The sequence below is a fragment of the Panulirus ornatus genome, chromosome 4 (assembly GCF_036320965.1).
Source record: "Panulirus ornatus isolate Po-2019 chromosome 4, ASM3632096v1, whole genome shotgun sequence".
Taxonomy (NCBI): Eukaryota; Metazoa; Arthropoda; class Malacostraca; order Decapoda; family Palinuridae; genus Panulirus; species Panulirus ornatus.
The window spans coordinates 74,259,864-74,286,047 of record NC_092227.1 but is presented as its reverse complement, the minus strand read 5'-3'; the positions used below and the strand labels follow the sequence as shown (position 1 = coordinate 74,286,047).

General features: G+C 41.6%; 1 protein-coding gene across 9 annotated transcripts in view; it reads right to left on the bottom strand.

Annotated features, from left to right (window-relative positions):
* Positions 1 to 26,184, bottom strand: part of LOC139745674 (uncharacterized) — a 365,941-nt gene that overhangs the window by 247,529 nt on the left and 92,228 nt on the right. For 7 of the 9 annotated variants that reach the window (XR_011711915.1, XM_071656078.1, XM_071656133.1 and 4 more), the window contains exon 1: positions 6,094 to 6,407. The exons of 1 other annotated variant lie outside the window; for it this stretch is intronic. Coding sequence is in view for 7 of the 8 variants with exons in the window: in XM_071656078.1 (XP_071512179.1) it covers positions 6,094 to 6,309 (216 nt within the window). In the remaining variant the exon portion in view is untranslated. Of the gene's footprint in view, positions 1 to 6,093; positions 6,416 to 26,184 lie in introns of those variants that run through there. One more of the 9 variants, XM_071656139.1, reaches the window with a different exon arrangement.

The window sequence follows — 26,184 nt, the reverse complement described above, 5'->3', positions numbered from 1 at the left end:
GTTGCTCATGGGTCGTACCCGTGTGATTCAAGGAGTTATCCATATTAACAGACCAATTATCCAATCTCTTGAGACGCCACCACGCGACCTATGTCCATTGCGTAACCTCCGTATCTCAAACAAAGACACTTTCATAGCTTTCCTCTTCCGTTACATCATTGTAAAAGAGCGGTGCTCACTCTACCCTAGCTCACACGCCGTCACCTCCCCCCCCCCCCGGCACCCTCGTAATCTATACAAACGTTGGCTGCCCAAGGGAGCAGCGAACACACGTGGCTCACACCAAAATCAATGCCTCGCCTTAAAGAACGAAGTGTGAGCATCATCGTGCGCTGCTTTACGTAACGGATACGCTCTAGCCGAACTGCTACCACGGAACATACAACACCATACCGGAAAATTTACACTAAAACTTCTAATACCGAAAATCAACATGAATGACGTCACAATTCGAAACTGACCACTCACACGTCGCGTCAGCTCCCGTGTGGCCAATCAGCAATGTGGATGTGGTACAAGAAACTCGTCTTATTGGACTCGCCAGATGGAAGGTTTAGATCGGCAACAGCAAGCCATATTGATCGGCTCAGGCGAGCATAGTGGCGACGGTGGCGGGGGCTCGGTAAAGTTCAAGGAAGATACAAAATTAGGAACTGAAGGCCACAAGTGATGCGCGAAAATGCATAACTGTATTCAGTTCTTCGTTCCCAGCTTACCTTTAGTATCTGTTCTGAATGAGGTAATGATACGACTAAAATAATATGCGTGCAAACCACTAAAACAATATATGTATATATTTTGTTTACTTATAATACCAAAATCGACATGGCACATTACATTTTTACTATTACGGCTACCAACAACTACATACAAAATAGCCATTTTATCTTTTCAACCTTTCAATACTTTTACATCATCTTAAGCTCTGAGAAGTTCCACGTCTACTGTGATGACTAGTGTGGTCACACAAGACTCAAATCCACCCACGGATGGCTGGAAACATTGCCTTATTTACTTCTACAAGTTACTGTAATCTGATCAAGGTGAAATGGTTGCGTAAAGTTCATTCCTTTGTTGCTGTTACTCTGAACAAACAGGATGTAGACACCGCCATGAGAATTACTCTCACGCCCTGCAAACCCCACCTCTGCCTTACTTAGCTCTTGAAACATTAATGGCTTCGAAAACTATTCCCATCACACACGGCAAAATAGATACGAGGGATTTTTTATCCACAACAATGTTTTGTCCAAGGTAATTAAGAAGTGCCTTAACTTTGACTACTGTGTACAGTTCACGTATGTAATCTGACAGACTTTTAATTCAATCATCGTGGCAAAGTTGCTGGACCTCTTGTGTTCCCTGAGCCACACTTGCGTCACCCAACCTCACGATCAGAAGAGCGCACAATAAATTTGCCACTTTTTGTGGCAAATATGAAGTGAATCTTGCTTGGTCATCAAAGTCAGGCTGTGGTCACGGTGAGATTCCCTTCATATATGCCACAAAAAAGCGAGCGACTTTTTTTTGCACTCTCACCCAACCTGAGGCTAGTGGATAACTACAATAAATGGTCCAAAAAATAGGCAATAATAACAACTATACACGTTACATAAATGAATTATCTACATCAGACGAAGTAAGGACCATTTTCAAGTACCTGAGCGAAACATTATGGATTAAATGGTCATCAGTCTTTTGTAATGTATGGTAGAAATTATCCCTCCTTGATCATGAAGGTCAGCGTCGTGCAGCTCGCTTAACCATATAAACGTGCCATCGCTGTCCTCGTTCTCTTTAATCGAGGCATTACCGTCGCCTCTGGTCATCTTCCTCGTGTGGTGGTAAAGTCTTGTGTCTCTCCTCCTGCCACCTGTAACCTTTCCATATGGTTCCCTTCCCGGCAACACCTCCCCATCAACACAGACCATGCCAGTCTCCTTCACCTATCACATCATTCTTACACCTTTAATGTAGTACCTCACCAACCGCCGCTCAACACTGAACCTTTAACCCATTGTGCCACAAGGTGCAACCCTTGGGTTCCGTGACCTGGCCTTCGGTTTGACCCTTTAGCGTCAGGTCAAAAGGCCAGCCGTTACACCCAAGGGTGGTGCCGTCGTCCTCATGAGGATAAAGTTTTGTTGCCCTACGAGGCTGTCTTGCCAAGTTCATGAGGATGAGAATCCTACTTCAAGGACAAAGTACCTCGAGTCATACTGAATAATCACAGAGTCACTCACGCTTCCTCGTTACACACCCTGACATTTGTACGCGCACAAGGACTTGGTTCCCAGCACCGGCCGTGGCCTGGCGGCGGCCGCCATGGCGCCTCCCCACACAACCAGCTTCTGCCAGGCTCCTCCTCCTCCTCCTCTTCCACTACCACGACCGATACCTTCTTTCCGGCAACATGGCCCACCCCAGCCTAGTACTGAGGCACACCCTCCCACCCACCATCACTGCTTCCCCCATCCTGGATCCGCCACCCCTACCCGGTAAGGACAACCTTTGTCTGTGTTCATTCTTCACTCCTTAAACACGATGGTACTGAACCTTGAGCACGGTAGTAAGACCCTTGTGCATGACGGGACGAACCTCGAGCACGGGAGTACGACCTTCGAGCATGACTGGACGCACCTCGAGCACGGCAAGACGATCCTTGGGTACAACGGTATAACCATTAGGAGTAACGACCTGATCCTGAAAGGTTTAATCATCATACTCAAGGGTCGCACCGAGCACATCGCCCTTCATATTTATATTACGCAACAACTCATCCTCTATACAAAAGTATTTGCGCGAACCAGAACAATATATGGCCTTAATTCTTGGGATGAAACAGTGCTCTGGAAATCAATAACCTGACAGTCGCGCCACCGGCCGCTACAGCTCCGGGACGGTAAATATAATTTTCTGTAACGTCCCGAGACGAAATCAAATTTTGTCACGTACTGGGTTACGGTGCGGGTCTCATGCTCCTCGACTGACGCTCAGATATACTGTACTATAAAATATCGCTTTATATATATATATATATATATATATATATATATATATATATATATATATATATATGGGTCAGGTCAATATATCATATGAACAGTCGCATAAGATGATGGAGGCGGCGTAAATGGTACTAGCTTTGGCTACAATGGCGGGTGTGGAGCTCCTCGTGGCCACAGTGCCGGGTACTGTGCAAGCCGGGGCCACACTGACAGGTGCTGCGCCAGCAGTGCCACAGTGATGAGTGATGCGCCAGCCATGGCCACAGTGACGGGTACTGTGTCAGCCGAGGCCAAACTGACAGGTACTGTGCTAACTGTGGCCACAGACAGGTACTGTGCCACCCACGGCCCCTGAAGGTGAAAGCGCTGCTGATAGCGTGACGACTCGGTGTTACTTGTGGCCACGGTGATGGCGGTGACGCTACGAGTGGCCACACTCCTGTAGCTAAACTTAGCGACAATACTCCTAGCCAAACTCTCGAGGCTGTGACCCTCGAGTCCTGTGACGCCCCTGCACGCGACTTCTATGGGTCCTGTGGCACTGCACTACACGTGTAGTCCCGCAACGCTCCCCTGGCCATGGTGAGCAGCATGGGGATACCATGGGGACAGTGACAGCTGCTGGGATACAAATAATAACCACACCGACAGTTGTATATGCAGTCACTGAACCCCACAGTCACAATGACCTAATCCCTTGAGTACGGCTTAACCCTCCGAGTACGACTGAAACTCGCATTGCGATGACAACCCCTTGAGTCGCGTACGACAAACTAACTCATCCTTCTAAAGGAATGTCATCGTATTCATGGCGTTGCACAACCACGGGGTTAAAGGGTCTTGTGATCATGGGATAGATATTAAGATGATGGATCATGGATATTGACTTAATGTCATGCACCTCCCTTGAGGCGTCACTGAGAAAGGCGAAGAACTCGTCTTTCACCAGAGGAGCATAACCTACATCATAAATCTATAATATGAACCCACCAAAGGAGGCTGCTGGAAAAGTGCTAAAGCAGATATACATCACGTGGATATTACAGTATTTCTACCACTCAGAAATGCAGCTAACGGTATATACTAACGGCAAGATTACCGATATACCTACCTTTCTTTCAGCATTACTCTAACTGCATTTTGAAAAGAGAAGCAAAAGGACGGAGAAAGGGATTACGTTATATTCGAAAGAGCGTTAAACAAACTCAAGGAAAAACTGGAGTTAGGTGCAACAAAGTGTAAGGTGAACGGTTGTTTATAACCAACTCGAATCAGATTCAGTATGGATAAGGTAAGCTAATCCATCCTCTCTGTCACGAGGATTACTCCACGCAATGATTAAACGTTACACCTCCACTGTCCAACGTCACCACTACACGCACGGCAATAACTAACCTCGTAACATTTCATGCTTTCAAACCTTAAGCGCTCACATTTTCTCACATTTTTCAGCTATCTCTTCTTGATAATTCTTAATAACAGCATCTTTCTAAGTGATTGGAGTAATCTTCGAATATGAACTAATCAAAAATGCTTAAAATTTACTGAATACGAGTTCTAATCTTTCAACACTTAAACAGCATTTCTTTATCCGTTCCTTCTTTTACATGTGTTGAACGCTACAAAAGTGTCCAAAAAGGATACATCTTTACATGCCTAAGTCTCAAAGTTTAAATTGTTTTATGCCAAGTCGCTATACACCTTGCGACTTGGCTTTCATTTCCAGCCTCAATGCATTCTCACGTCAACAGTACTTCAACCTCTTGATCACAACGACTGACAATCCAGACCAGTTTAAGTCCAAACGTTTTACTTACTACCCCAGGGCTGAACTCAAATACAAGTTACCACAAACCAACCTCTTCCTTCTGCTGCTTATCCAAACATATTGTACTAAACCAGCGTTAGATGCACGAGTCGGTTTTGGAATTCCAGCAGCATTTTATACACACAAAAAAAAGCTTCCGTCAACTTAAGCTTTCAACTTATTGGAAGTAATAAGTCAAACTTTTTATCGACAAACTTTTAAGAACATTTTTAATTTCACACATTAATCAAAATAAACGTATCTAAAGTATCTCCTTTAAATGAAATCACTTTCTCCAATACACATAATCACCTTTTCAGCTTTACCGTCTCTTCCGTGGCCGAAAATTTCCAAGCCAGCTGGGGAAAAAAAAAAAAGTGCAATCGTGATTTTCTTCGTAACCCAACCTGAAAAATTATTATAGACGACCATCCCCATCAAGCTTCATGGTATAATAACCACATTCACACGATCATGACGCACACACACTGGGACTGTTTTACTAACAAAGCCGAGGGCGTGGGCAGTAAGAAGTTCCTGACACTTACATCCGCGGCAGAGTATTTCAAAAATATACGTCTACACGGTTGCAAGTCTCCAACGTTACACTGTTACGAGCCATGCCGACTGCAGTACGGTTACGTATTATTGTCTGATGTAAGATACCATCTTCGTACCAACTCACATTATTCTCACTGTCGTATATCAATTTACCATCATTAAAAATCCACAAAGATATGCTTTTTTATTTTTCAATTCACATCTGGAACACAAGTAGGCCACAAGAAGGCTATCATATTTTGGCAGACAAGAAAAATAATCATACTAACTGACTTGAAGTCTGGACCACATACTCTTTTTGAATTCTGTGAGAATTAATTAATAATTCAACTAAAAACACAATTAATGAAAGTATGACTATTTTTAGTCCCAAGTGACTAATGTCTGTTGCAGCAGTGACACTTAACCACATTAACCACTGTCAGCTTTTGACGTGCGACAAAACAAATATGATGATCTAACGATACGCATCCAGGATGTGAGGGAGAGATCATGTATATACCGTTAATTAGCATCAATAAACCTGTGTGATAAACGACTAACACTGCCTTAACCGGGGCCAGCTGCCCCTCCCCGGCCCCTCCCACCCATCATATGTTATTGATCACTTTTGGCGGGAAGGTGTGAACCACCATGGGGGTCTGCACTCGAAAATTGGTCATATACTTTCCCTCCAACGAAAGACATAGCGTCATTGACAGCTCAGATAGTACATACCTTTCCAAAGTATGCAGCCCAATGGGTTGGAGTCCAGCCATAATAAGTGTCCTCGACTGTGATGTGTGAGCGAGCCGCCTCTTGTTGTAAAAGCAACATGAGCGCTCCAACATCACCGTCCCGACATGCACGGTGAAGCGGGAAATTTTTAGATAACGTATTCTCACTCATAACGCTCCAACTGCCATTATTGGTCCTGTGTCCAAGGTCAGACATCTTGTTGAAGCTGTTAAGTGTTCAATGTAGCAATGTTTAAGTGAAATATAGTATTATGCGGCAAGGCGATGAGGTTCAACAGTCAACTCCCGAGCTTAGCGCAGTCTGAGCAACAACAGTTGCGGTCAATGTAGTGCCGGGTGACGGAGCTGTGAAGGGGGACTTGGGAAGTGAAACGCACCGTTCAGTTGGGCTCATTCTAAGATATCTGATGAAGTTGTCCATCTTTTAAAGGTCATTCACTTCAATATATGTTCTTAAGGATTTCAAAGTTAACTAGTATAAGCTAGAATAATATGTTTGATAAAGTATTATGTTTTGGTGCCAGTATCGCCCTCGCCCCTTCGAAGCTCATAGGGCCTCTATTTCTTTGTTTTATGATTACTTGCGATTAAGAGCTATTATTTCATGTGAACTAAACCATGAATTCTTAACTTGTCTTCAGCATGTCACTATCTGTTTTCCATAATTTAGTTAAACAGCACTTAAACTTATCATTGGCCTCTATGAACAGAGTTGCCACATCGTAAAATAAAATATCTTTATCGACTAAAATATAGATTATATCTCAATGCTTCAATTAACAACATAGTTTCAAAATAAACTTTAAAATTAAATGTGAGATTTCTCCTCCCATATACGACGGTTTTGTTCAGCTATTAATGGAGGAAGAATGCAACGTTATGAGAAACTGGAAACTGCATGGTGTTACCAACGCCAGCCGACTTGTCCGCTAATTTGTAACTTTTGTTTCATATCGTAATACGAAATTCTAAGTAATTTACAGAAATTAAATCAATTAAACAATAGTATATAAAGAAGTGGTTGGGGAGGGGAAGGGGCAACAGGTGTTTGGGAGACCGGTTCAAAAATACTAAGTGGGGGAAATTGAAAGATGTTTACTTGTATATTGATTTCATTTGTATATCTTCAGCAAAGATCACCTGAATATCATTATATCCATAATTCTTCAACTCTAAACAAATGCTCATTCTAATCAATTACGTATTCACAATATTGATCGGGCAGAAAACGTGCACGTGGACTTCAACACAAAGACCTATATATGATGAATGATAATACTTATTACACATTCTATTCTAAAAGTATAATTCTTAGCTTCTCTGTATAATACAAAATACGGCTTAGATAACAGACCAAGCTTGGGGTACAAATAAGTGCTACACTCTCCGCGCCCTCTGCCGGCCGGCTCGATACGGATCACACGACTCAAGTTTTTTTCTATTTATTTTTTTTCTTTTACCTCAAGATAAAATGCAGCTACAAGATTTAGCTAATTTCCCAGTTCACTAATGAACTTGATATTCAAAACTAACAGTAAATGTTTAAAATATGTATCACTTGCTTAGACAATGTAAAAGTACTGTTGTATTTCTGAATTACAGTGTAGTAGAAAAGATTTCCAAGAAATCATAAAATAAGTTGCTCCCAGCACCTTTGCGTTCCACTTTCTTAACCATGACTAAGTGCAAGTGCCGACCAGCTCAAATAGTTATTCACATGGCATCCATACTCGTGTACAATCTCCCAGTATAAACAAGGTCATACTCATGGAGAAGCAGCTTTTTCAAAAAAGAAAAAAAAAAATCCTTTCAAATGTTTATCCGTCGGTAACTATAACATTATCTAAAAGACTTGACGAATGTTATGGGTATATCTACTTCACCTTAATATACACAATTTTATTCAATCTTTATCCAATTGCAATCTACTTCACCTTAATATACACAATTTTATTCAATCTTTATCCAACTGCACCGCAGCAAAACTTGCACCTTACCGTATAACAAATCTTTCCTAATTGAATTTAGTAACAAAGTCCCCGATAATTACGGCTTTCACTTATTAGCAGTAATTATCAAAAAGTTAAATTTCACCGCTTGCGATTTCCTGCAGACACACAAAGGCAGCTTTAGCCGCAAGTTTCCCCATTATCTCACGACCTTGTCAATGCTGACCTTAACTTTCGTTCATGTAAAATGTACAATAAACACCCTACGACCTGACCATACTTAATCATTCTACGTTTGAGTGAAATTAACCAGATAAATCCTAAGATAACATAACTGGGTTAAGCAAGACGATCTAGCAACGCTTGTGGCAACATTGATGAACAAGTAACTTCACGCAACCGTTGCTCGTGGAACGAGGGCAACACAGGCCGCCAGTGGCTAACCAAGGGGCAGGTAACCTGAAATAGTTTGCAGAACATTTACTAGATCTTCGATGATGTAACTTCAACTCCCGTAACGGTTAGCAATGGCAGTGGATATTGTGGTGTGCATTTTGAGCGGCATTAGTCCGGTTAAGAAGACGTATATGGCGATATTTTTTTTTTTTCAGAAACCCAACACCCATAACAAAACCGTAAATATGTTTAAGAAAAATACGGATATCGCCTTTTACAACAGCAATTTGTATTAAACACGCACCAAATGGTAATTTGCTCATTAATCACTTAGCTTATTGATCTGGACTTCGGGGGAGAGGCAAAAGGCAAAGATCACCTGAGTGGAATGCATAACCCATCCTTCGGCCATCATGAGTTTTGTATTCCCTTTTCGAATTTTCAGTTGATCTAATCTTTGGTTTCGTCCTGAAGGTCAGCTGTGCCTTCTAAACCCCGTTGTTTCTCTATTTACCATAAAGCAGTGACAGGGCTATGTCGTCGTTCGCCTGTTGGCCCAGCTTCGGTAAACTATCATCGTTAACACTATATTACAGACTCGGCATCCTCTTATTGTGGCATGAGGTCAAGAAATATCTGAACAGCCTCTGGGTCCTTCGTTTTCTGAGACAGACACCAGAAATCCTTAAATTAGGAACTACAGTGTTGTATAGCCCAGCCACACCAGGTGTCCCGTGTGCATCTCTCTAAACCCAGCCACACTAGGTGTCCCCTGTGTGTAACTTTCTAAACCCAACCACACTAGGTGTCCCCTGTGTGTAACTTCCTGAACCCAGCCACACTAAGTGTTCCCTGTGTGCAACACTCTAAACCCAGCCACACTAGGTGTCCCCTGTGTGTATAACTTTCTAAACCCAGCCACACTAAGTGTTCCCTATGTACAACTCTCTAAACCCAGCCACACTAGGTGTCCCCTGTGTGTAACTTTCTAAACCCAGCCACACTAGGTGTCCCCTGTGCGTAACTTTCTAAACCCAGCCACACTAAGTGTTCCCTGTGTGCAACACTCTAAACCCAGCCACACTAGGTGTCCCCTGTGTGTATAACTTTCTAAACCCAACCACACTAAGTGTTCCCTGTGTGTAACTTTCTAAACCCAACCACACTAAGTGTTCCCTGTGTGCAACACTCTAAACCCAGCCACACTAGGTGTCCCCTGTGTGTATAACTTTCTAAACCCAACCACACTAAGTGTTCCCTGTGTGTAACTTTCTAAACCCAACCACACTAAGTGTTCCCTGTGTGCAACACTCTAAACCCAGCCACACTAGGTGTCCCCTGTGTGTAACTTTCTAAACCCAGCCACTCTAAGTGATCCCTGTGTACAACTCTCTAAACCCAGCCACACTATGTGTCCCCTGTGTGTAACTTTCTAAACCCAGCCACACTAAGTGATCCCTGTGTACAACTCTCTAAACCCAGCCACACTAGGTGTCCCGTATGTAATTCTCTAAGCCCAGCCACACTAAGGGTCCCCCACGTGTAACTCTCTAAACCCAGCCACAGTAGGCGTCCCGTGTGTAACTCTCTAAACCCAGCCACAGTAGGCGTCCCGTGTGTAACTCTCTAAACCCAGCCACAGTAGGCGTCCCGTGTGTAACTCTCTAAACCCAGCCACAGTAGGCGTCCCGTGTGTAACTAAAGAGCGAACCATACCTCCCTCAACACCAACAGACCAGAGCAGTGATGCTAACGCCACCGCACGACAAGCTTCCCTCTCGAAAACGTCCAACCGCCAGCCTTTACCAAACACAACAAAGAGTCGAGCCAATTTTGACTTTTGCCCTCGTCCATGCATAGACCAGGCCCGAATGTGCCAGACTACCTGTCTCTTGCCGGAAGACTTCTTCAGTAGGAAGCTATTGACAACCAGGCGCGGGGGAAATTGTTTGAAAAAATAAATCTAAAACTAAAATTGTAAAACTTTTTATACAGTTTGTAAGATAAAGCACTGGATTTATAAAAGCTAAAATAACAAAATCCTTATGCTAACAATTAGAATCCATTTCTACACATGTCCAAACATCTTCCCTAACTGACACAGGTAGAGCACTCAGAATTCTTCTAACTCCTGCACTCAAGCGTCTCAGCACACCACAGCGATCCACACCAACGGACAGAACATCCTCATCCCTAACTTGGGTCTCCAGGAAAAATAACAGTTGACTTTCCTCCAAAAACCATCGACTCAGATCCTACAGTCAGCGATTATGTCCCAGACAGCCAAGTCACGACCTTACCGCCAGTTCCTAACCTCTGCCAACACTGCGCCCTGCTGATGGAAGTCACTACTATGATCTGTCTGCTCTCAACGCCTTCATTGTCAAGCGCAGTTTCACTAAACATTTACACATCTTGGGGCCTATCCTACTTTCATACAACCTCGACACCAGCCAGCCACCAACGAAGAGGAAAGCAGCTAAGTACGAGTTTGAAATTCTTTGAAGATGGATATCAACATTTCTTTCAACAGCTGCTGGGAGTCGGATCTCCACATGGTTCTTAACGGGTGGCTCCCCTACCGAAATCATCATACCTCTAAGAACAATATTCACCAGTGCCACTACCCCGTCACCGATGTTCACATCAACCACAACAAAGTCAATCAAACTTTTTAGGCTTTTTCAAATTGGTCTATACGCCCACTGGATTCAATGGAATGTAGCCTAAGAGTTTCAGCGGAGTGTCAACCAAGCTTGTTCTCCCTTCCTGTTATACTTACAATGATGACATCCTGGTGGGCCTGCCATTCCCAAGAGGAAGAACTGCATCATCTTTGCCAACAAAATGTGTTCTTGAGATACTTACTTTAACCTTCCACGAACACTGATCTCGACAGCTGGCATACAACTGTTGGAAAAATATGAAGCCATCATGGAGCTTCCTCTCCCAGCATTATCATGCGAACCGCAGAAACGCTTTTTTTCATCGCTTCTTTCCCCTCCTTAAGTAGCTGTCTATCGCTTTCTTTTCCAAATAGTTGTTTCTGGAAGAGGAAATATATAGAACTTTTTATAGGGAATTCCCCATCTGCTCCACCATTCAACACTTCCTTTAAAGCCGAGAATTTCGTGCCCTCACTGACCTGATGCCCATGATGTACGCCCTGGCTGAGAGGAATGATTCCCGCTTCCGCAAGTCACTCCTCATCCTCATCTCACGATTAATCCTGGATATCTACTGTACTGAGACAGCTGACTGACTGACTTTTTAAAATTACATGCCACGTCAACAGCAAAGGACATGGGGAAGGGGAATTGTCTGAAAAAAAACAGAATATCTAAAACTCAAAAATCGTAAAACTTCTCATACAATTTTTAAGTTAAAGCACTGGATTTATAAAAGTTAAAATAACAAATCCTTATGTTAACAATTAAAATCCATTTATATACCATCATCTCCATAGTCAATGCTTGACTAGACGTAAGGAATGCTCGCGGGCACCGTCGACAGTTCTCACTATGTTTGATCCTGTCAACAGTGAAGTTCTAACGATTTGTAGTAAAGCCTTTTTCATCTCTTTCAGCGTAGAAAGCGAAGAATCACCTCTTATATGTATGACAAGCATTCAGTTGTAACCTTGGCCCACTACGAGGATGCACCTCTTACCTGTAATCAACTATTTGCACTGTATGGGGAGGGAGTTTTACACTTGAGCATTCTCGAATACATTAATCAACAGCCATATAAACGTACTCATCTTTACCAACTTGTGGACGCTGAGCACGAATATGATGCTCAAAATTGTTAACTGGTTCTAGTTTTGAAGATATGGGGTGGGTCCCAATATGTACGATGTGCATTGGTTTAATGGTGTGCAGCTTAAAGAAGTATTATCTGACAAAGATGTGTGCGGGAAGTGGATGATGCAATCAACACCCATGGTATTGCAACACCCCACTTGCTGCTTATCACTTCCTTCTGGGTAGTCAACCAGTGAACACATGTACTCGTCTCCTAAAGTTTTCTTTGTAAGTTAATGTCTCTCTTCATGTCGTACTCTTGCCATGCAGTAGTTGGCTTGTATCCCCTAAGTCTGTATTCGAGTTGGAGCTGACTTGAATACTGTAATCAATAGTGCAAGCCAATTTCTTCTTACAAAAAACCATATAAAAACCTGGTTTTCTGTTGTTCTACTGAATGTACTGCTCCAGTTGAGCGAAGGATCACGTGTGACTGGATCTTTCCAAAGGCTAGGAGATATATATATATATATATATATATATATATATATATATATATATATATATATATATATATATATATATTTTCCCCTGGGGATAGTGGAGAAAGAATACTTCCCACGTATTCCCTGCGTGTCGTAGAAGGCGACTAAAAGGGAAGGGAGCGGGGGCTGGAAATCCTCCCCTCTCGTTTTTTTTTTTTTTTTCAATTTTCCAAAAGAAGGAACAGAGAAGAGGGCCAGGTGAGGCTATTCCCTCAGAGGCCCAGTCCTCTGTTCTTAACGCTACCTCGCTATCGCGGGAAATGGCGAATAGTATGAAAAAAAAAAAAAATATATATATATATATATATATATATATATATATATATATATATATATATATGTATATATCATACTTTGTCGCTGTCTCCCGAGTTAGCGAGGTAGCGCTTGGAAACAGACGAAAGAACGACCCAACCCACCCACATGCACATGTATATACATAAACGCCCACACACGGATAAAATACATACGAATACATTTCAACGTATACATACATATACATACACAGACACATACATATATATATACATATGTATGTATCCACACATGCTGCCTCCATCAATTCCCGCCGCCACCCCGACGCACATGAAATGGCAACCCCTCCCACCCCGTGTGCGCGCGAGGTAGCGCTATGAAAAGACAACAAAGGCCACATTCGTTCACAATCAGTCTCTAGCTGCCATGTGTAATGCATCGAAACCACAGTTCCCTTTCCACATCCAGCCCCTACAAAACTTTCCATGGTTTATCCCAGACACTTCACATGCCCTGGTTCAATCCACTGACAGCACGTCGACCCCGGTATACCACATTGTTTTAATTCACTCTATTCCTTGCACGCCTTTCACCCTCCTGTATGTTCCGGCACCGATCGCTCAAAATCTTTTTCACTCCATCGTTCCATCTCCAATTTGGTCTCCCACTTCTCGTTCCCTCCACCCCTGACACATATATCCTCTTTGTCAATCTTTCCTCACTCATTCTCTAAATGTGACCAAACCATTTCAATACACCCTTTTCTGCTCTCTCAACCATACTCTTTTTATTAACACATTACCACACATATCTCTTACCCTTTCATTACTTACTCGATCAAACCACCTCACACCACATATTGTCCTCAAACATTTCATTTCCAACACATCCACCCTCCTCCACACAACCCTATCTGTAGCCTATGCCTCACAACCATATAACATTGTTGGAACCACTATTCCTGGTGTACCATCCCTGCAACTTTGCCTTGAGGTCTGTTATTAAAGATGCCTTTGCGTGCATGAAAATTGTGTCCTCTCCTGGAAAATCCAATGCTTCCACTAGTCATGAGCTCCAGAACACAAATGCATCAGACTGGTTTCTTTGAAGCTATCAGATGATGCAATTCTTCCCATTTAATCTTTATTTGCCAGCAATTTCAATGCATCATGGAAGTAATTTTCTTAGCTGATGTGGTTGTATTCGGTAGGTTCCCCCCTCTTGATTCATACTTTTCTGGGTGGTGATACAGATGAGGCAATCTTTATTTTTCCTTTTGTTGAGTCCACCACACACCACCTTAAGCACTTTGAAGAAATGAAGGTGATGTCCATCTCCCTCTCCAACCAACAAGGGTGTAGTGGAGTGGAGGCTCGAACTGGAGAAAATATGTTTTCCTCTCCCTTTTTTTCGAAAAGGCAGGCTGTAAGAAAGCTCTCAAGTGGAGCCTCCTGCGAGATCTTTAATGGTGATGGTAACAAACTTTGAACTCCTTCATATTTTATATGTATTGTCTCTTATTGCATTAGTCTTTGTTGTAACATTAGCTCTCAGTGAATGCAACTAAGCATTTGTCAAAAGTTTCTGGACACTTTGTGGCTATGGTGGAAGTTATGGTGCTTGCATTTAGGTGGTGAAATTGGCTTATGCTTTGGCGCCTGTGCCTGCCCTTTGTGCATTCACTGTTGTTTAGCCTTACTCTCATCTTCTCAAGGAGACTATGAGGATACTATACATTCTAAGGGTTGTTTATTACATTACTGTGGCAATGTCTCTAACAACATTTATGAGGCTTTGTCAATTCCCTTTTTCATCTTGAGAACTGTTTTTCTTCCCTCACTGAAAGAGATCTTTCCTTTAGTTTTAATTGTTCAATCTCTTTCTCCATTCTGTAAAACTCTCATATTTTGTCAGAAGTTAGATGATCTCCACAGTTGGCAAACTGAACTTTGGAGCACTCATGGGACTCTTCCAATATTTCTGCTCAAGTGATGCATGTCTTTTCCTCCAAGTGACAAGTTTTTCCTGTGACCAAATTTCTGACATTTGAAAAAGTATCTTAGATACAGTATGGACTGGTGAATGTGTTTGATGACAGAGTGGCAGAAGTAGGGTGTTTGAGTTGGGGTGGTATGAGATATGAGAAGTCATGGAGAGTGGTTTAGTGAAGAGAGAACACATGGTGAAAGCCTTTCTCAAGATGAATGAGTAAAGGTGGATGTAGAGGATGGCATTGCAGTTAAATCTATTAAGAAATGGGATGACTGTGTTTGTTTATTAGCTAATTAAGATTTTTCAATGTTCTGATCATGGTGAGGTGCCTGAGGATTGGCAGAATGCATGCATAGTGCCACTGTAAAGACAAATATCAAACTACAGAGGTATGAGTTTGTTTAGTGTGCTTGGCAAGTTGTATGGGAGAGTAATAATTGAGAGAGTGAAGGTGCTTTAAAGAACATGTGAGAGAAATACTTAAAAATAAAGATGGATTTATATGAGGCATTTACGGATCTGAAGAAAGCATATGAGAGGGTTGATAGAGATGCTCTGTGGAAGGTATTAAGAATATATGGTGTGGGAGGTAAGTTGCTAGAAGCAGTGAAAAGTTTTTATTGAGGATGTAAGGCATGTATATGAGTAGGAAGAGAGGAAAGTGATTGGTTCTCTGTGAATGTCGGTTTGCGGAAGGGGTGCGATGTCTCCATGGTTCTTAAATTTGTTTATGGATGGGGTTGTTTGGGAGGTGAATGCAAGAGTTGATAGAGATGCTCTGTGGAAGGTATTAAGAATATATGGTGTGGGAGGTAAGTTGCTAGAAGCAGTGAAAAGTTTTTATCGAGGATGTAAGGCATGTATATGAGTAGGAAGAGAGGAAAGTGATTGGTTCTCTGTGAATGTCGGTTTGCGGAAGGGGTGCGATGTCTCCATGGTTCTTAAATTTGTTTATGGATGGGGTTGTTAGGGAGGTGAATGCAAGAGTTGATAGAGATGCTCTGTGGAAGGTATTAAGAATATATGGTGTGGGAGGTAAGTTGCTAGAAGCAGTGAAAAGTTTTTATCGAGGATGTAAGGCATGTATATGAGTAGGAAGAGAGGAAAGTGATTGGTTCTCTGTGAATGTCGGTTTGCGGAAGGGGTGCGATGTCTCCATGGTTCTTAAATTTGTTTATGGATGGGGTTGTTAGGGAGGTGAATGCAAGAGTTGATAGAGATGCTCTGTGGAAGGTATTAAGAATATATGGTGTGGGAGGTAAGTTGCTAGAAGCAGTGAAAAGTTTTTATCGAGGATGTAAGGCATGTATATGAGTAGGAAGAGAGGAAAGTGATTGGTTCTCTGTGAATGTCGGTTTGCGGAAGGGGTGCGATGTCTCCATGGTTCTTAAATTTGTTTATGGATGGGGTTGTTAGGGAGGTGAATGCAAGAGTTGATAGAGATGCTCTGTGGAAGGTATTAAGAATATATGGTGTGGGAGGTAAGTTGCTAGAAGCAGTGAAAAGTTTTTATCGAGGATGTAAGGCATGTATATGAGTAGGAAGAGAGGAAAGTGATTGGTTCTCTGTGAATGTCGGTTTGCGGAAGGGGTGCGATGTCTCCATGGTTCTTAAATTTGTTTATGGATGGGGTTGTTTGGGAGGTGAATGCAAGAGTTGATAGAGATGCCTTGTGGAAGGTCTCAAGAATACACAATATGGGAAGAAAACTGTCAGAAGCAGAGAAGTTTTTATCAAGGGTGTACAGTGTGTGTGTACGAATAAGAGAGGAGAGTGAATGGTTCCAAGGGAAAGTTGGTCTGCAGCAGGGGTGTGTGATGTCACCACAGTTGTTTAATTTGTTTATGGATGGGGTTGTTTGGGAGGTGAATGCAAGAGTTGATAGAGATGCTCTGTGGAAGGTATTAAGAATATATGGTGTGGGAGGTAAGTTGCTAGAAGCAGTGAAAAGTTTTTATTGAGGATGTAAGGCATGTATATGAGTAGGAAGAGAGGAAAGTGATTGGTTCTCTGTGAATGTCGGTTTGCGGAAGGGGTGCGATGTCTCCATGGTTCTTAAATTTGTTTATGGATGGGGTTGTTTGGGAGGTGAATGCAAGAGTTGATAGAGATGCTCTGTGGAAGGTATTAAGAATATATGGTGTGGGAGGTAAGTTGCTAGAAGCAGTGAAAAGTTTTTATCGAGGATGTAAGGCATGTATATGAGTAGGAAGAGAGGAAAGTGATTGGTTCTCTGTGAATGTCGGTTTGCGGAAGGGGTGCGATGTCTCCATGGTTCTTAAATTTGTTTATGGATGGGGTTGTTAGGGAGGTGAATGCAAGAGTTGATAGAGATGCTCTGTGGAAGGTATTAAGAATATATGGTGTGGGAGGTAAGTTGCTAGAAGCAGTGAAAAGTTTTTATTGAGGATGTAAGGCATGTATATGAGTAGGAAGAGAGGAAAGTGATTGGTTCTCTGTGAATGTCGGTTTGCGGAAGGGGTGCGATGTCTCCATGGTTCTTAAATTTGTTTATGGATGGGGTTGTTTGGGAGGTGAATGCAAGAGTTGATAGAGATGCTCTGTGGAAGGTATTAAGAATATATGGTGTGGGAGGTAAGTTGCTAGAAGCAGTGAAAAGTTTTTATCGAGGATGTAAGGCATGTATATGAGTAGGAAGAGAGGAAAGTGATTGGTTCTCTGTGAATGTCGGTTTGCGGAAGGGGTGCGATGTCTCCATGGTTCTTAAATTTGTTTATGGATGGGGTTGTTTGGGAGGTGAATGCAAGAGTTGATAGAGATGCTCTGTGGAAGGTATTAAGAATATATGGTGTGGGAGGTAAGTTGCTAGAAGCAGTGAAAAGTTTTTATCGAGGATGTAAGGCATGTATATGAGTAGGAAGAGAGGAAAGTGATTGGTTCTCTGTGAATGTCGGTTTGCGGAAGGGGTGCGATGTCTCCATGGTTCTTAAATTTGTTTATGGATGGGGTTGTTAGGGAGGTGAATGCAAGAGTTGATAGAGATGCTCTGTGGAAGGTATTAAGAATATATGGTGTGGGAGGTAAGTTGCTAGAAGCAGTGAAAAGTTTTTATTGAGGATGTAAGGCATGTATATGAGTAGGAAGAGAGGAAAGTGATTGGTTCTCTGTGAATGTCGGTTTGCGGAAGGGGTGCGATGTCTCCATGGTTCTTAAATTTGTTTATGGATGGGGTTGTTTGGGAGGTGAATGCAAGAGTTGATAGAGATGCTCTGTGGAAGGTATTAAGAATATATGGTGTGGGAGGTAAGTTGCTAGAAGCAGTGAAAAGTTTTTATCGAGGATGTAAGGCATGTATATGAGTAGGAAGAGAGGAAAGTGATTGGTTCTCTGTGAATGTCGGTTTGCGGAAGGGGTGCGATGTCTCCATGGTTCTTAAATTTGTTTATGGATGGGGTTGTTTGGGAGGTGAATGCAAGAGTTGATAGAGATGCTCTGTGGAAGGTATTAAGAATATATGGTGTGGGAGGTAAGTTGCTAGAAGCAGTGAAAAGTTTTTATTGAGGATGTAAGGCATGTATATGAGTAGGAAGAGAGGAAAGTGATTGGTTCTCTGTGAATGTCGGTTTGCGGAAGGGGTGCGATGTCTCCATGGTTCTTAAATTTGTTTATGGATGGGGTTGTTTGGGAGGTGAATGCAAGAGTTGATAGAGATGCTCTGTGGAAGGTATTAAGAATATATGGTGTGGGAGGTAAGTTGCTAGAAGCAGTGAAAAGTTTTTATCGAGGATGTAAGGCATGTATATGAGTAGGAAGAGAGGAAAGTGATTGGTTCTCTGTGAATGTCGGTTTGCGGAAGGGGTGCGATGTCTCCATGGTTCTTAAATTTGTTTATGGATGGGGTTGTTTGGGAGGTGAATGCAAGAGTTGATAGAGATGCTCTGTGGAAGGTTTTAAGAATATATGGTGTGGGAGGTAAGTTGCTAGAAGCAGTGAAAAGTTTTTATCGAGGATGTAAGGCATGTATATGAGTAGGAAGAGAGGAAAGTGATTGGTTCTCTGTGAATGTCGGTTTGCGGAAGGGGTGCGATGTCTCCATGGTTCTTAAATTTGTTTATGGATGGGGTTGTTTGGGAGGTGAATGCAAGAGTTTTGGAGAGAGGAGCAAGTATGCGGTCTGTTGTGGATGAGAGGGCTTGGGAAGTGAGTCAGTTGTTGTTCGCTGAACATTATCTCGGAAAGCTAAAATGGGTAGGTTTGAAGGAATAGTGGCTCCAACAATGTTATATGGTTGTGAGGCATGGGCTATAGATAGAGTTGTGCAGAGGAGGGTGGATGTATTGGGAATGAGATGTTTGAGGACAATATGTGGTATGAGGTGGTTTGATCGAGTAAGTAATGAAAGGGAAAGAGAGATGTGTGCTAATAAAATGTGTGTGGTTGAGAGAGCAGAAGAGGGTGTTTTGAAATGGTTTGGTCACATAGTGAGAATGAGTGAGGAATGATTGACAAAGAGGATATATGTGTCAGAGGTGGAGGGAATGAGGAGAAGTGGGAGACCAAATTGGAGTTGGAAGGATGGAGGTGAAAAAGATTTTAAGCGATTAGGGCCTGAACATGCAGGAGTGTGTAAGGTGTGCAAGGAACAGAGTGAATTGGAACGATGTGGTATACCAGGGTCGATGTGCTGTCAATGGATTGAACCAGGGCATGTAAAGCATATGGGGTAAACCAAAAACGTTTTAATGGGCCTGGATGTGGAAAGGGAACTGTGGTTTCGGTGCATTATAAATGACAGCTAGAGACTAAGTGTGAATGAATGTGGCCTTTGTTGTCTTTTCCTAGCGCTACCTTATGCACATGTGGGGGGAATGGGGTGTCATTTCATGTGTGATGGGGTGGCAACGGGAATGAATAAGGGCAGACAGTACGTGTAGGAAGAGAGGAAAGTGATTGGTTCTCAGTGAATGTAGGTTTGCGGCAGGGGTGTGTGATGTCTCCATGGTTGTTTAATTTGTTTATGGATGGGGTTGTTAGGGAGGTAAATGCAAGTTTTGGAAAGAGGGGCAAGTATGAAGTCTGTTGGGGATGAGAGAGCTTGGGAAGTGAGTCAGTTGTTGTTCGCTGATGACACAGCGCTGGTGGCTGATTCATGTGTGAAACTGCAGAAGCTGGTGACTGAGTTTGGTAAAGTGTGTGGAAGAAGAAAGTTAAGAGTAAATGTGAATAAGAGCAAGGTTATTAGGTACAGTAGGGTTGAGGGTCAAGTCAATTGGGAGGTGAGTTTGAATGGAGAAAAACTGGAGGAAGTGAAGTGTTTTAGATATCTGGGAGTGGATCTGGCAGCGGATGGAACCATGGAAGCGGAAGTGGATCATAGGGTGGGGGAGGGGGCGAAAATTCTGGGGGCCTTGAAGAATGTGTGGAAGTCGAGAACATTATCTCGGAAAGCAAAAATGGGTATGTTTGAAGGAATAGTGGTTCCAACAATGTTGTATGGTTGCGAGGCGTGGGCTATGGATAGAGTTGTGCGCAGGAGGATGGATGTGCTGGAAATGAGATGTTTGAGGACAATGTGTGGTGTGAGGTGGTTTGATCGAGTGAGTAACGTAAGGGTAAGAGAGATGTGTGGAAATAAAAAGAGCGTGGTTGAGAAAGCAGAAGAGGGTGTTTTGAAGTGGTTTGGGCACATGGAGAGGATGAGTGAGGAAAGATTGACCAAGAGGATATATGTGTCGGAGGTGGAGGGAACAAGGAGAAGAGGGAGACCAAATTGGAGGTGGAAAGATGGAGTGAAAAAGATTTTGTGTGATCGGGGCCTGAACATGCAGGAGGGTGAAAGGAGGGCAAGGAATAGAGTGAATTGGAGCGATGTGGTATACCGGGGCTGACGTGCTGTCAGTGGATTGAATGAAGGCATGTGAAGCGTCTGGGGTAAACCATGGAAAGCTGTGTAGGTATGTATATTTGCGTGTGTGGACGTATGTATATACATGTGTATGGGGGGGGGGGTTGGGCCATTTCTTTCGTCTGTTTCCTTGCGCTACCTCGCAAATGCGGGAGACAGCGACAAAGTATAAAAAAAAAAAAAAAAAAAGGTCATATGATAATCCAAAGCAATTATGTAAATCTATCAGAAGTAAACTCAGTTATTTTGGCAAAGGTGTTCAGAGGAAAGAGCTGAATAAGGCAATGAAAAAATATATGAAGAGTATCTAAGCTCAAAGTGTATTCTCATGTAGGAAACTGCAATCCCTAAAACCAGAGAGATGGAATGGGAAGGACTTATAGAACAATAACATTTTAGTGAGCTTAGACATGTTTTGGTGAAAGAATGCAGCCCATGAAGAGCAGACTCATATCCCTCAATAAGTACCCTTCGAAATGGGTCTCCATTTCATCTAAAAACATTCTATGTAAATGCTTGGAGTATAGCCAATAAAATATAAAGAGTTCAGAGATAACAGCTTTAGGTGGGAATGTCAATTTCATTTTTGTGAAAATTACAGATAAATTTTGGTGTCTGTGCAGGGGCATGTAAACTAGTCCTTCAGTTGTTTTCTTACAGAGGTACACAAAAGATATAATGATCAGTTTGGAGAAATCTGTCAAGAGCAAGTTTCTATCTTAGTAGGAGGTTTCAACATACCAGCGAGTTTCAAGTATGGACTCAACCCAAATTTGCTTGAGTGCCCTTATCCAATTAGTTGCACAACATATTTGCAATGAGAATATTCAAGTATTAGTTCTTATTACAGATGAGGATCTTTTACAATGTCGAAGTTGGTGAAAAGTTCGATTAAAGTGATAATTGACAAATTACTTTTGAGGTAATTTTCCACATGATGGTCACAAAAAAATTCTCAATCTTAAAGGGGCGAATTCTAATTATCTTTGCATTGCTCTCGAGAGCCAAACCAGGGGTGATACATCAAAGAAAAACAAACACATCTTGGAGAAGCTTCAGTAAAACATTAAAAGCAGTAAAGGGTATACATGTGCCAATTTGTAGTAGGCAGTCTATTTCAAAAATGAAGCCAAAATGAAGGAATGGCAAAATATAAAAGTGCCTGTTGTCTAAGAAAGTAGCTCATAAGAAACTCAAAAGAAACCAATATCCAACAAGATAGAGTAAGTTATGTAAATTTGTGTAGTGAAAAGAAGAGTTATATGACAAAGTAAATGTCAATGTGAAGCTTACCTATACTGGTGAGAACGGCAAAAGAAACCCTAAGGTCCATTGATCCATTACCAAAAACAGTGACTTGATTCAAGACAACAAAGCTACAGCAAAAATCTTAAAAACTCTTTTACATCGATACTTACACAAACACAACCAATGTCCTGAATCCAGTTTCACTGATAAAAGAGGAGAATGTTCGGACGCAAAGTGACATAAAGGCTAAAGACAGACTAATCTGCAATAAACAGGATGAAAACAAATAAAATGGCATGTCAGATAAGTTTTATCTGCTAATAATGTGAAGAAAAGAAAGATCAAATAGGAAAATTGGTGAAGGGGCAAAAGGGAAAGTGGTAAGATGTAGGGATGAAGTGAGGAGGATATGGAGTAAGCGTTTTTAAGGACTGGTGAATGTGTTTGATGACAGAGTGGCAGAAGTAGGGTGTTTCAGTTGGGGTGGTATGAGATATGAGAAGTCATGGAGAGTGGTTTAGTGAAGAGAGAACACATGGTGAAAGCCTTTCTCAAGATGAATGAGGAAAGGTGGATGTAGAGGATGGCATTGCAGTTAAATTTATTAAGAAATGGGATGACTGTCTTTGTTTATTAGCTAATTAAGATTTTTAAATGTTCTGATCATGGTGAGGTGCCTGAGGATTGGCAGAATGCATGCATAGTGCCACTGTAAAGGCAAATATCAAACTACAGAGGTATGAGTTTGTTTAGTGTGCTTGGCAAGTTGTATGGGAGAGTAATAATTGAGAGAGTGAAGGTGCTTTAAAGAACATGTGAGAGAAATACTTAAAAATAAAGATGGATTTATATGAGGCATTTACGGATCTGGAGAAAGCATATGAGAGGGTTGATAGAGATGCCTTGTGGAAGGTCTCAAGAATACACAATATGGGAAGAAAACTGTCAGAAGCAGAGAAGTTTTTATCAAGGGTGTACAGTGTGTGTGTACGAATAAGAAGAGAGGAGAGTGAATGGTTCCAAGGGAAAGTTGGTCTGCAGCAGGGGTGTGTGATGTCACCACAGTTGTTTAATTTGTTTATGGATGGGGTGGTGAGGGAGGTAAATGCAAGAGACTTGGACAGGGAGCAATTACACAATCTGTGGGGAATCAATGGGTCGGGGAATCAAGGCAGTTGTTGTGTGCTAGTGATACAGCATTGGTGGCAGATTCAAGTGAAAAACTGCAGAAATTGATGACTGAATTTGTAAGTGTTTGTGAAAGGAGGAAGTTGAGAGCAAATCCGTAAAGCTAGGTTATTAGTCTTATCAGGGTTGAAGGACAAGCTAACTGGGGTGTTGAGTATGAACAGAGAAACCTTAAAAAAGTGAAATGTTTTAAGATACCTGTGAGTGGATGTCGCAGTGAATGTAACTACAGAAGTGGCAATGTGATATAGGGTGGGTGAGGAGGTAAAGGTTCTGGAAGTCCTGAAGAACGTGTTGAGAGAGAGAGAGAGAGAGAGAGAGAGAGAGAGAGAGAGAGAGAGAGAGAGAGCACATTATCTGGGAGGGCAAAAATGGGTATGTTTTAAGATATAGTAGTCCCAACAATGTCATGTGGATGCAAGGCATGGGCTATGGATAAAGCTGTGCAGAGGAGGGTGGATGTGTTGGAAATCAAATTTTTGAGGACAATATGTAGTGTGAGGTGGTTTGATCGAGTAAGTAATGAAAGGGAAAGAATGAGGTGTGGTAATAAAAGGAGAGTTGGTGACAGCTGAAGAGGGTATGCTGAAATGGTTTGGACATATGGAGAAAATGAGTGTGGAAAGGTTGACAAAGAGGATGTATGTGTAAGAAGTGGAAGGAAGAAGGGAAACAGAGAAACTAAATTAGATATGGAAGGATGAAGTGAAGAAGATTTTAAGCAATTGGGGCCTGAACATGCAAGAGGGTGAATAGTGCGCAAGGAACAGAGTGAAATGGAATGATGTCATTTACTGGGGTTGATGTGCTGCACTGGACTGAACAAGGGCATGTGAAACATCTGAGATAAGCCATAGAAAGGTCCGTAAGGCCTTGTTGTAGATAGGGAGCTGTGGTATTGGTGCATCACACATGAAAGCTTGAGAATGGATACAGCCTTTCTTCATCTGTTCCTGGTGCTACCTCACAAATGCATGAAACAGCAATCATGGAAAAAAAAATACATTATCAATACTCTTCAAGAATGTACATACGACTTTCCTGATATGGTGATTTTTGGGTAACTCAGAGGCTTGAAGACTATTCAGTGAGCTAAAAATAGTTGTAGATGACTTATGGTATCTACTTATGCCTCTAGAAAACACAAACCAAATAAAAAAAAGAGGGAAATTAATGAACATATGGATACATGTTCCATTCTTTCCCATTTCAGTTAAATGTGTGTATATGTGGAGAGCACTTACTTCCTTAATGTCCTATCAAGTTATCTTTTCCAACCTTGAAAATTAAAGTTTCTTCTTTAAAAAAATTCAACAAACCACAAAATTCAGACAGTATTCAAATATAAGTGAAAAAAAATCACCTTAGTATTTTTCATCTACTACTTTCACTGTAATAATGTGCATTAGTTTCTCCGATATTTCAGCAAAATGCACCGAAAAGTGCAAAAGTTAGGCCTGACTGTTATACGATTCCCCACAGCATGTTCTATCATTTATTGTATCTGCACCAAAATATTGATTACTGATAGTTCTTGCATATTATACAAAAAACTTTTCCTACTATAATCAACAAAATTCACAGATAATTTTTTCATAAAACTACAAGTTTGCAGAATTACCAGCAGCAAAAGTCAGCCACAGATGCGTCAAGGTTTGTCACGCATTGGCAACACTGCCTCCACTTTTGATAGGAAACCTTGTCCTTCCTCATCTTGGTTAACTCTAGATGCTCAAAGAGAAATTATCATGCACTACCACATTAGCAACCATGCAGGCCCAATGCATGGCCTTGAAAATGAGGGGAAAACTCAGTGTATAAATATCCATCTAGAAGTGTCCCTCAGCTCACATGTATATCTGTCTAGAGGCATTAAAGAAACAAATAGTCTAAAGAAAAAGTCCAGAAGAGAGCAACCATGGTACTTGAAGTAAGAATGCTGCATTACAGAAAGAAGTTTGATGTTATAAAGTTGCCCAAGAGGGAAGAGAGAAGAATATATGAATCACAATCTTCATGTTTCTAAACCACTCCAACACAGTTACTTACTACTAATTCTCTGAAAGAAAGAAACAGCAACCAGAGGTCATATGATATTAAACAAGAATTTTGTTAGAAAAGATGTAGAGAAGTACTTTCTAGTAACAGGAATGTAAATGAATGTAACGAAACTATGGATAAAGACAGTAAAAGTACACTGTTCAAAAGTTTGTAGGATAGCAGAGTTCAACCAATGAGTGCAAGCTCACTTCCTGTGCTGTAAAAATCAGTAGATACAACTAGGTATTTACTTCAGCCAAGAATTACTGGACTATATCTGCATGATTGAAAAAGACAGGGATTACAGTCTAGTCAAAATTCTTCTCACTCCAGAGGAGTACATCATTTCCCTGCTACTAAAAGTAACACTGCCTTGAGCTACAGAAGCCACTGAAGGACATTCTGAATACCACCAGAACCCTGTCTTAGGGAAGCTGTCCTGGGGCAGTTACAAATGAATAAATAAATGAATAAATAAACACCAGCCTACCTTTCTTTGTGACTAAAGATTATTCTCCATATCTTTTTTTCTGCACTTCATCTGTAGTGAAATCGAATATTTTCATCAATAGAAAAATTTGTTGAAGCTTACTGAAAACCAGCTGTATACAGAAAATATAACCCTGAAAATTCTCTGTTCCAGGAAAAACTTTATTACCCCCCCCAGCAGTTTTAGTTCTACAGCTAATATCTAGTACCTATTTGCACAACTAACCTCCTATCACAATCTTAAACTCCAAACCATCAGAAACCTTACTCCCTGAACAAACACAATTCACACACTCTTGCTTATTCTGAATATCACCCATCACTGCACCATCACATACAATGCTTCAAAATATCCCAAGA